At 42.3% G+C, this 12,623-nt stretch overlaps 1 protein-coding gene across 7 annotated transcripts in view; it reads right to left on the bottom strand.

Moving 5' to 3' along the window:
• Meis2 (Meis homeobox 2) overlaps positions 1–12,623 on the bottom strand; it is a 203,288-nt gene that overhangs the window by 125,254 nt on the left and 65,411 nt on the right. For all 7 annotated transcript variants that reach the window (XM_060371782.1, XM_060371780.1, XM_060371781.1 and 4 more), the window contains one exon: positions 11,946–12,091. In XM_060371782.1, the coding sequence (XP_060227765.1) occupies positions 11,946–12,091 (146 nt within the window). The remainder of the gene's footprint in view (positions 1–11,945; positions 12,092–12,623) is intronic.

Genomic DNA, 12,623 nt, shown 5'->3' with positions numbered 1-12,623 from the left:
GAAACCACACTTTCCATCCCTTCCTAATTTGCTCTCCATCACACCCTCATTGTTCTTCATCTTGTGACCAAAGATACTCAATTCTTGTCACATCTTTCCTGTCTTTGCAAAATGTGTCTGTCACTACTTCATCATTGCACCTGGGCTCGAACCTGCATCTACATCCTTATTTACCTCCTATTAGCCACTTTTCCCCTCAACCTCTACTTCTCTCTCTCACTCTCCAGCCCCACCATGCTCCTGACTCACCTGTGCTTGGGAACCTCATCACCCCCACACCCTGTCTTCTATTCTTCCTTTGTTCCCTCCCAACCTGCCTGCTCACTCATCAGCCTGCAGAATTCAAAGGCAGACCATGACCCCAAAGTGCCACATTGAAAGGCTTATTTTTAGTCATCATTGTCCTTGATCTTTCTGCAAAATCTACTTCCCCTACTTTGAAACGCCCTCCCTAGTCACATGTTTTCATTAGGTCTCCTTTGGTCTGATGTCTATTTCTGCTCATTTTTTTTCTTACCACCCCTCCACATCATTTTCAAATGCTTGCTGACCCCCTTCTCTCTCTCTGTACACTCTCTTCCTGACCTTTATACACTGCCATAGTTGCAAATATTACTTCCACAAAGATCAACTCTCCAACCACAAGCCTTCCACAGAGGCCTCCTAGCAGATCTATGGCTAGTGTTTTTAAGCCCAAAGCCTCTATAACAGCTTTTCTTCCTTCTTTCCTTCTTTTGTTTTCTTTGTCTGTCTCTGTTGTTGTATGTTTATTTTCAAGACAGGATTTCTCTCTTGTAACCCTGGCTGTCTTGGAACTCATTTTGTAGGCTACACTGGCCTCAAACTTGAAGAGCAGCCTGCCTCTGCCTCCCAACAGCTGGGATCAAAGGCATTTGCCCCACTTCCCACCCTCCACAAGCCTTTCAAAGCTGCCCTTGGGATCTCTATTCATATTCTGTGATTTTTTTTTTTCCAATGTGGATTCTCTCTGTAACACTTGCAGACTTCTGAATGGCAAATCAAAGGAAGCCTGATTTAGCTTTCAGACTGAAATTATTTTCAGATCAATGAGGTGATTTTGCACCTGGCATGAGCTTCTTGCACTTTTCTCAGTGTGGGGACATAGGAATACTATTTCAGAGGGGGCAGTTCAGCTACGATGAAAAGTAGCAGGGTGGTAGGCTAGTTAACTCTCTGGGTGACTTGCTTACAGAAAGAGCCTCAAATCTCCTTTCCTATCGCTGTAAAGCTATAATGGGGTGTCTTGCTTATCACTCAGCTTTTTCTCTTAAGGATGAGCACATGCTTTCAAATCTTACTTTAACTTATAATACCAATGAAACTATACCTCCATGAGAGCCATGTAAAGCCTTTTTACCCTTGTTTCTGTTTATTAAATGTCGTCTGTAGATGTGAGTCCCATTCAAGACTCAGGTTAAAAGATGCTATAATGTTTTTCTTTGATGACTTTCTAAGATTAGTTTTCATGAAATTGGGAGAAAGAAAATTGATTATTCCAGCAGGTTCTCGAAGGACATGATATAGCTATCATCTTATACTTAATGGTATTTTTGCCCCTTTCCATCTGAAATATATATAATCTCAATTAACTCCCAACTAAAGTAAGGGCTGGATGTAGTGGCACACACTTTTAATCCCAGAATTTGGGATGTAGAGGCAGGCCAGGCTGATGAACATAGTGATTCTACAGAAAGAGACATTGTTAAAAACAACAACAACAACAAAAAAAAATAAAACAAAACCCACCACGAACAAAAACAAAATCAATGCGGTAGGAAAGCAGCACTGAGACAAATTAAAGTACTTGACTGAGGTATTAAGGATAGCACAGGGCTGAGCTAAGCTCTAGGCTCATTTATGATTTCCACTCCTTACTAACCCTACAGCCTCTGGTACATCATCGAGGCTTTTGCTGTGTCCTCCCATCTTTGCTTAATTTTGTGAACACAAAAAAGTTAACAGATTATTCTCACCCCCGTGTAAGACAAGAAAATTGCTGCTTTTATTTGACTGTGCAGACCATCCACATATGTACGGGGCTTGGGGGGAGGGTTTGGTAGCCATCAACCAAAAGCACAGAGCATTACATCACAGTCTTCTTGTCTTCTTCAAATACACATATATGCACGCACGTACACACACACACACACGCATGCACACACACACACACACGCATGCACACATGCACACAGAGCAAATCCTCAGACTGGCAACAATCATCATATTAAAAACCTATACCTTTGCGCACAATCATATTTGATAATCACTTAAGCAAGAGAACAAAAAAGCTTCCGGATTAAGCCAGAAGAGGGGCCTTTATCAAAGTGTCACCAGTCATCAGTGGGACTTTGCCACGCAGGCCCTCACTTACAGCTTTGCAGAAACTTATTGCAAAACTGAGCCTATAATTGGCCAATAATGACCCCATATTCCCATGTTCTCAAACCACTTTAAAAAAAAAATTCCCTGTAAGACAGGGTTTAAAACAAGTGGATTGGCTCATGAGCTGCCTGCAGGTATCTTGAAACACTGAAATGGAACCTATAACTTTTCACCATGGGGGAAAAAATAAGATTGCTTTTATAGAGAGCTGCACCCTGTCACCAACCTGCGGGGAATAATCTAGCATTCATCTCCTCTATTGATAAGAGCTTTTTTTTTTTTTTCTTTTTACAAAGACTCCTGTAGTACCACCCCCAGGATACAGGGGTGTTTATTGTCTGCTTGTGATCACCACATGAACTCTGTGTCTCCATTGTAGTGTGGCCAATCCTGAGACTATCCTTTTGTCAATGAACGCTTACAAAATTGCTATGTACTTTTAAGTCAAAATTAAATCTGAAATACTTGTCATGGCAGAGGACTGATTTTAAGAATCTGGACAATTCTGTGAGAACTGAGGTATTGAAACGAAGAGCAGCGAGAGTTAGTTGAAGGAATTCAAGAGCGGACTTTAGCTATCTGACTGTGTTAGGCAAATCAGATCCAAACAAGCCTAGGGGGATGGCTGAAGAGGGCTGGTTACTGGCCCATGTTAGTGAGTTGTCTATAATGCTGAGAGTCACAAGATAATAGCATCTTTTCATTCCTCGTCATCTCTGGTTCTCCCAGCTCTCATCTCTTGAGTTGCAATTGTGTGTGTGTGTGTGTGTCTGTGTGTGTGTGTGGACATTAAAGTCAGATTCAACAAATGTTCATGTTATCTGTTATAAGCAAGCAGTAAAACTATAGCCTAAGAAAAATTATCTGCCATTATATTGTGACTTGACAACTCATCTACTGTTAGATAAAAACAACTGAAATTAGTTCTGGCAGATTTGGGTCTTGGCAGTTCAAAACATGAAGAAGGAAATGTAAAAAGCATGAAAGTAGAATCATGATTACATTTTTAAGGGATAATATACCTTTAGAGGGTGTCAGTGATTGCTTTACATACTGTAACAACTGCTGCCAATCCTTTTAGGCAGTGGCACCGCATGCGGCCCATCAGTGCCACAGACAAATTCCACTCAACCAATGCTTCCTACTATCTCCAAAGCACGAAAGCAGACCACAGCGTAGGCCAGGGCAGCATTTCCCAATGTCTCCTGACGTCTGTACAATCACGCTCTCTTAAGTCAAATTAGTCCTGAACACTAAGGTCACTGTCTGCTTTCTTACATCTAGGCCAAGGGACTGTCAGGGTTCTCATAGTCCTGTCACCTTGATCTTCAGCTTCCAAGAACTCTACTTCAGCCCACACTACACTTGCACTCTGTGGTCATGTGGAAGGAAATGGATTTTTTTTTTTTTTAGTATAATTTGAATGAATATTCAGGATTCTCACTAAACAGCATGTAATGGCACTCTATTCTTGGAGTTTTTAAATAGCTGAATATTCAACTACACACATGCCTTCCATTTCCCTTTATTCAAGGGTCCTCAATTGCCCATCTCCTTGAATCCTTTAACATATTTTTAAACAATGATGCTTCAAGTGATATTTTATAAAACTGGGTGCTAAACTTTGAGGTACAATTATTTTAGTTTCTTTTTTTGATGGTAATTTAATAAGCATTTCATTTTTCAATTACCAATTTTTGAAAAGCAGACTTTTTAAAGATTCGTTTTAAAGTCACAGTAGAAGCGAGAACAAGGCTTGATCATTTCCCCCACCAGCCCAACCTCTATTCGTGCACAACTTCCTCTGAGCACCATAGAGAGCCTTAGCTTCGGGTTCAGTGGATATTCTCTGTTTCAACACAGGTATACTGGCTTGTGTCCTCTATGATAGAACAGCACATCACAGTGTCTTAAAATGCTTTATGTTCTGGCCATGAGTTACTGATTGTGTTTTTAATGTCAGTTAGTAACTCTTAAATTGGGTACTAAATTTCTTAGGTGAGCTCTCTTTTAAAATAGTATCAGCAGCTACACTTAAAGGTATCTTGTCATTGCTAGGCATGGTAGCTCACACCTTTAATCCTATTGCCTCTAGAGGCAGAAGCAGGCAGATCTCTGAGTTTGAAGCCAGTCTGGTCTACAGAGTAAGGTCCAGGACAGACAGGGCTATACACAGAAACCTTGTCTCAAGACCAAAAAGCAAGCAAACAAGCAAAACAACAACAAAACATCTTGTCATGTCTTGAAATCACTTGACAGGAGACTACGTATCTCATCACCCACCTAAGAGGCTGTTGTAACCAGTTTAATCCAGGACCATATGAACAGAGGCCAGGTGGCCACATCTATGGCCACACATGGGTTTCTCCATACAGAAGGCCTGATCACCCTATTCCAAACACCAAATCAGGACTATTGAAGGGCCAGGACGTGTGATCGCCCTCTCAAGAGAGCACAGCCAATTTGGCTGCAGTCATCCTTCTTCCAGAGGAGTTTCTAAGATTTAACACAACATTAAATTTTTTTGGCCTGTCTCTTTAATTTGAGGAATTGTAAAAGCGACGACAGATGGCACACAGAATTGACTTGTGTCCTCTATTCTTTACCGAAGAAGGGAGCTCACAGAGACGTTGGATGGCAGAAGCTACAGTACTCGGGCTGCTAACAGAATTACCTAGAGGTTCTCTAAACAGCCAACACCAGACCCTTTAGGCTTTCTTTTCCAGCAGTTCTTTGAAACCAACCAACAGTGTTCCAGCTTGCCACTGTGATCACAGCCCTGGCGCTCAGTACCCTCCTGTCCCAATAAGGACATGATAGATGTGTCATTAGCTCTGAACCTAGGCAACCTCTGAAATTACTCTTATTCCAACCCCCAGCCTCCCGCCCCCACCCCTCAAAATCATTATAAAATAGGAAGAACATTCAAGCTTACACTTAATTGGAAACACTGCATGAAAGGAGGAATGCTTAGGACAGCATGTCCACGGGAAAATAAATCACCCAGCAATGTTATTTAATGCATTGTGACATCATTTCCTGAAATTAAACAGAGATGACACCAATTCAGGCGATCTCCAGTGTAAGGTTCCGTTCAAATAACTCACAGATGTTTTCTCCTGGCAAGCAGGAAAACAATGCTGAGGCAAAGGCGAGGGGCAGCCTCCCTGGCCTGCACATTAGCAAGGACCTCGCTCTCTGCTGGTGCTTTTCAACTGTGGTTTCTGCATACACCTCTCTCTGTGAAGATTTTGCCAAAGAGCTCTGCTTCGTATTTAGTGCACATTTGCCTCTCTGAGTATGAGAAAGACTGTCTCATCCCTCTCCGCGTAAGTAAGGCCAACATTTCTTATTGGGAATTAACTTGGCCTACAGCTGTTAATATTAAGTAGACAGTCTCAGAATCATGAAGTGGCTAATTTTCTAAGTAGAAATAACTAATGTCCATGCACTTTTGCTTCTCTTAAGCACTCTCGGTTCTTAAACAGATGCGCAGTCGTAGAAACTGTCATGATATCTCCACCGGTACAGGTGTACAGAAAGAACAAGGAGAAAACATTTAGGTAAAGAGGAACATGGCAGGTAAGTATCCCTGCTGAGGCTGTGAGGTAGCAGGGTCCTCCAGCAGCTGAAAACCCAAGCATGTAACCAGAACGTAAAAGTATCCCAGTCCATGCAATACACTTGAGTATGCCACTGACTGCATTGTCTGGAATTACAGCAATGCAAATAGGTGCTATGGAGATCATATATTCATTAGTTTCCTCCTAAAAGGTTAAAAATATTTTTCTTCCCAAAAGACGCTGCATAGTTTTCCTAAGATCATGGAGCTCAAACTCAACTCAAAGCGCCTTGTGTTAAATGACTCCTTTAGGAAAAACAAAACAAAACAAAAGAAAAAAACTACCCAACGAAACTCAGAAAGCCTACATTCAAACACTGGGAAAAGCCAGGCAAGTTCTGTTTCTACAGAATTAGGACCCAAACCCTGAAAAAGAGCCTCTCTATCGAAACAGGCCTCATGGATACTTTCTGAACTATTCTGACCAAAGTTCTACTTCCTTCTCTATACCAGAGGGATCATCAAATATTGGTGTTTTTCTTTATTTTTTTCTTTTTTATTATCATTTATTACAATTTATTCGATTTGTATCCCAGTTATGGCCCCCTCCTTCATCTCTTCCCAATCCCACCCTACTTTCCTCTTCTCCCCCTGTGCCCCTCCCCTAGTCCACTGATAGGTGAGGTCTTTCTCCCCTTCTGTTTGACCCTAGCCTATCCGGTCTCATCAGGACTGGTTGCATTGTCTTCCTTTGTGGCCTGGCAAGGCTGCACCCCACTCCCAGGGTGAGGTGATCAGAGAGCCTATCTTTGAGTTCATGCCAGAGAAAGCCTCTGCTCCCCTTACTAGGAACCCCACTTGGATACGGAGTTTCTGGGCTACATCTGAGCAAGGGTTTTAGGTCCTCTCCATGCATTGTCCTTATTTGGGGTATTGGTCTCTGCAGGGCTCCCAGGGCTCAAGATTTTTTTTTTTGACTCTGTTGGTCTCCTCTTTTATTTTTTTCAGACACGGCTACCCTAGGTAGCCCAAGCTAAGTCTTGAACCTAGGGTTTTTCTGACCTCTGTCTCCCAAGTGTTGGGATTGCAGGAGCATGTTACCAGGCCTAGCATGACCAAGGTCTAATGACTCCAAGTTGGCACTAGTGCTCATTTCCTCTGATGCTTCCTGCCAGCCAGCATCCATGAAAGAAAATTAAATGCAGACACAGCTTTTAAAAGGTGGGGTAAGACATGTTCTCTCCTACTGGGCTTTATATGTCAAACTCCAATGTCCTTATCTCACACAGTGCCAGGAAGGGATACAGAAGCATCAGATGACGTGGTCCATCCAATACTGGTCAAGGCCTCTTGCATCCAACTAGATTCACATGAGCCTTTCCATGGTTATAAACTGTCAGCGTGGAGATCATTTCTTACTATTTCTGTTTAAAGTATCTTTGAAGTAGAATAAAAAGTTGTAATGGCAGTCTTGCTTTTATAATTTTATAATCTTCAAGCGTTAATAAGGAGAACATACTTTTATGGGATGGCCCTACTGCTGTTTTGCTTGTTCATTTGTTTGGATCCTTGTTTACTTTCTGGTAAATACAACTGTATTTTCAACAGATTCTTTCTTCCCTTTCCTCTAGGTTTCTCAGGGTGAACAAACCAGGCAGGGCCAGACACAAGGAGAAGAGGATAATGGGAGTTCACCAGTTTTGCTAACTGAATCTCTAAGAAGAAATGGATTTATTTTTTTTTTAAAGTTTTGTATGTTTTAGAGGATACCGTGAAAACTGGTAGCTAGAAACTAGAGAGCAATCCTTTAACATCAGATTAAACAAATTCAAAGTGTGGAAACATTCGTCAAACAGCTCAATTTTTCAAAATTTCACTTTGATTCTAGTTTAAATATTTTCTCCAAAGTGACCAATTATCAGAAAATTGATTATCACATCCCCTAACCTTGGTTCATAGGAATATGAGAGACTGTTTCAACTGTTGCAATTGTACTGGAATTTCTTCTTCCTAGAAAATGGAAGGTTAATGATTTTTGTCATATTGAGACTAAGACTTCACAATTGCTACAGTTGGCCTTTGTTGAGTTGGATTTTTTCCCTCCTCTCGGCCTTTTGAGGTATTCAGAATAGGTGACAATAGCTTGCAGTTGAGAACATATGTAGAGAGACCCCTGTGGCTTATTGGGAAAAGTTGCTTCATGCTGGTTGGGTGTTTGGAAAAAAAAATACACCCAGAGTTCTTTTATGTTCTGATAGTTAATGAATGCATGAGTGTCAAAATGGGCCAATGGCCCATTCAGGGGGCAAAGCCTTTGCAGCCCCCTTCTATAAGAACACATCCTGAGATGCAAAATACATTTGCTTAACAAATTAAAATAATGAGATAATTCAATTAGCTTCTTTTTTAAGAAAGAAAGAAAAAAGGGTACATCGGGGATTATTGTACTACAAGAACAGGTCACACTGCACAAAAGGGGACAGACCGGTTTGAAATAATGTTAAAGAGACTGATAATGGAAGAATGTGCATTGAATCCCACACGTGCAAAGAAATTTACATGAAATAATAATTTAGACCACATCTATTTTCAGTGAGTTCCAGCCAACATTTCATTTTGAATGTTGAAATTCATTAAATGGCAGAGAAATATACTGGGGCATCCCTATTTCCAGAGAGTCCCTCATGCCTGTTAGTGCATGTAAGAAAAGAGGTCTAAATTAACATGTCGCTAGTTAGGGGCTCTATTCTTGGTTTCTGAGCTCAGAATTACAGCTGAGTAAATCTTTCGGCTCATTAAAGATTAGAAAGTAAAAGTTTTACAAGACCATCCTCATCAATGTTATTGGGTCTCTTCTCTGCAGTGGGGGTGAAGTGTGGATGGAGAGAGAAAACATTTTCAAAGTGAAAGCCAGAGAGAATTTCTCTGAGATCCAAGGGAGGTGCAGAAAAGGCCTGGAGGGGAACAGAGAGAGAAAGATAGGAAACAAAGCCAGTGGGAGGACGCCATGAAAAAGGGCAATTCGTGAAAGAAGGTCACAGAGAGGAGAAAAGAAAAGCACTTGGTGAAAAGCGAAAAGAGGAAGGAAAGAGTAAGATGACTGTAGGGTTGGGGGCATTGCTCTGCCTAAGGGCCTTGGCGGAGCATCTGAACCCAAATGCAAAACTACAGATAAGGGACCGATAGGGGCTGTGGCATGGCTCTCTCCTTTGAAAAATGAAGCAAAGAAAAATCCAGGGAACATAATGGACTAAACTGGGCATCAGACCATCCAGAGGAAAACAAGTTGAAACAAAGCTTGCCTGATTCCTAGACTCAGGTTGTTTGAGTGTTTAAGTCTTTCTTTCCTTTTTCTTTTTTTTTTTCTAAGCAGTCATTGATTTTTTTTTAATGATACAGAAAATTCTGCACAGAGTCTTGTGCAGAATTTACTTAACTAGTTTATTTAACTAGGTAAACAGTCTCATGAGCCAAGGATGGTGGGTATATAGCACAGTTGACACTCGATAGTCAAGGAATCATGAGCAGGTGGCTACAGGATTTAATGGGGTGTCTGCACTGTAGGGTGGTGTGGCTGCAATGCATTGTGGGAGACGCCTCCATGACAAGTCAAAGCAAGAATTCCAACTAGGGCTCCTGATGCTTCCCTATGAGGTTTGTCCACAGATTGAGTGGAGACCTTTCCCTATTTAGAAAGGCTGGGGGAGCTAGTGGCTTTCCAGACAGGTAAGGAAGACAACTTTGGCTTCTAAATAACCCCCATCACCACTTTGATTTTGAGTGTACTGACAGCAGACACTGTGGGGTCTCCAAGCAACTGCTAAAGATGGTTAAGACCCGAGCAGTGTCACCTTCACAGGTGGAAAGAACGTGGAGCTGGTGATTCAGACAGCTGGCCTTGGCCATCTAAGTTCTGCTTCCCTTTCTGAGTTCAGAGTAGCCACGTTCTCGAAGATGCAGGCACTCTGGGACATGGTTTTCATGGCAGAGGCTGAAAACACATGCACACTGACGCTTGGTTGCAAAGCAACCATGGAAATGCCTAACTCCAACCAAGAAAGATATAACTGCCAGGGAGCCAGAGGGCACAAACCAAGCAGATGAGCTGGCCAGAATGGAGCAGCTTGCCTGTTGAGGAAGCTTCCGCCTTTCCTAGTATCTACGGCTAGTTAAACCCACAAACCTAGAGGTGAAAACAAGGAAGCCCTCCCCTCACACTCACTCGACTTCCAAATTAAAAACATTTTACAGGTTAGCCAGTCTCCAGCTGTGGTGATGCAGCAAAGAACAGCTGTGAAGTAATTTTGATAATGATGAGAATAATAAGCTCATGGCAAGGTTGAGGGCTTTGCTGTTGCAGCTTCAGTGCTCCTGAATAGATAAAAGTGATTAAATACTCCTGATTATCCCTGACCAATATGTAATGGATTTACAGCCCTTTCAATTAGTCAGTATTTGCTTAGGACTCATTATTTTGTCTTTGGTTAAGTAATCAGCCCAGAGACGCATGTTCCGTCTAATTCCTCTAAGCCAAGTCAGTGCAGGGGCCCTGACCTTTGAAATGGCCATAGCTTCAAGGCAAGGGTAACCACTGCCAGGGCAGCCTTGTTGGTAACCCCGGCTAATCTGGACACCACAGGCTGGATTGATTCACCTCAGTTTGGTACTAATGCCCTTCACATCCAAATGTCTGATTTAGAAACATGAATCCATCACTTCTCCCTCCCCACCAATACACCAACCCTTGCCCTCTGTCCCTCTGTGAGAAGAGCAGACCAACAGCCACCATCATAAATAAGAGTGGAACCCTGTCCTAGACTCACAACACAGTAACAAATGCCATTCAGCATGACGACACGCAAGTCAGATAACCAAAGAAGACCTTTAGCTTTTAGCGGGTTACTTACTCCGTTAAGCTGCAGTGTAGATGGAATGGCTTGAAAACAATGCTAGGACAAGACACACCCCCAGAAATGTTCCAAAAAATGTCCAAAATGACAGCAAAATATAAGCATGCACCAGGCTTTGGTGGTGCATACCTTTAATCCCAGCACTTGGGAGGTAGAAGCAGGCAGATCTCTGTGAGGCCAGCCTGGTCTACATAGCAAGCAAGTGTCAGGACAGCCAAGGCTACACAGAGAAAGGCCGTCTTGAAAAAACAAAAACAAAAACAAAAAAATTGCAAGCATGCGTAGTTCCTCTGTAAAAATATATGTATATTGTCACTTTTGCCATGAGAGTCCTTGAATCAACAGTATATAACGACACATAAAACTGACTGCAAACACAGGGATATAAATTGTTACTTTAAGGCCATTGCACATATTAATCTTTTCCCAGAAGTGAAAAAGGTTAGCTTTTAAGATAATGGACTTGAACAGCTAAAACAGAATCCCTAATTTCAACCGTACAAACAAAGGCATTAGAGTGCCTACAGCCCTTCTGCATTTGTGTGTGTGTGTGTGTGTTTGAGAGACACACACAAGCTGTGTTTTAAGGCTAACTCAGTGAGATGCTAGTTTGGCAAATGGAGGAGGCAGCTTTGGTAAGCAGGAGCATCAACAAGGCTCCTCACAGCCTTCTCCTTCGGTCGAAGCTGCATTTTCTGACGTCGTCATATCTAATAGTACAGTACGCATTCACATATATGTTATTGGGGTCTAGGACCATTTTGAATAAGGTGCATTACTGGCCTCTTAAGACAAAACCCTATTCCTTTCTAGAGGATGTTCTTCGGATGGTGACGGTTGACAAAGTTGTGACTGCTGTACGAGTCGCCGGGTTCCGAGGAACGGAAAGCAGTCAACCTTCTTTAAAGAGCGAACAAACCAGCAAACAAACCAGAAGGACAGAGCTCAAACCAAACCAAAACCAGCCCTTTGCAAGACCACGTGGCTTGCTGAAACTTAGCAAAATGACAAAAAAAAAAAAAAAACCAAAACCACTTAGTTATTTTTAAATATCTTTTCTCTTCACTTACTGTGAGGTGCTGGAACAGCCACGCTCTCATGATATTTGTCGCGACTTTGGGGAATATGCCTCTTTTCTTCTGGCGTTTTTTGTCCTTGTCTGGATCGTCGTCGTCACCTGTGCCAGGCGAAGCTACACTGTTGTCTAACCCATCGCCTAACAGGAAAGAAGGAAGACCCGTTAGAGCAAGCATAGCAAGGGTGCCAACAACAATGCCAGGCTAGCGGCAAGCTCAGCTAAGCTTGCTGAAAGAAATCCATTAAGGGGGTATATCCTCTTTCATTAAAGTATAATTGGAGACACAAATATGTAAAAGACAAAATTAAGCCAGGCCTCTTCAAATGTTAATTTTGTGTGTCTCACACTCGCCCATATCATTAATTCAATTATAATTGTGTACTTGACACAGTGCAGTAGCTCTTTGTCAATTATGGAACCCAGTGTGGGGGCAAGCCGCTAGGAGGAAGCCCGTTTGGTAGAAATGCATCCCTGTGCCCGCAGTGAGCACAGACTGCCCGGGTAATCAAGTTAAATGTTCTGTAGTCTATATATTCTAGGCTGCCTGCATAGGTGACAGTGGCTGTGTCACTGTTGATTGCACATAACGCACTGCCTGCTCAGACCCTCCCCAAACTGTCACCTCTGAGACTCACACACTCGCACATTCTTCCTGTGACCCAGAGCTCCG

The sequence above is a fragment of the Meriones unguiculatus genome, chromosome 18, assembly GCF_030254825.1.
Source record: "Meriones unguiculatus strain TT.TT164.6M chromosome 18, Bangor_MerUng_6.1, whole genome shotgun sequence".
Lineage (NCBI taxonomy): Eukaryota > Metazoa > Chordata > Mammalia > Rodentia > Muridae > Meriones > Meriones unguiculatus.
Note: the sequence above shows the minus strand (reverse complement) of the source record. Positions and strands in the feature narration are given on the sequence as shown.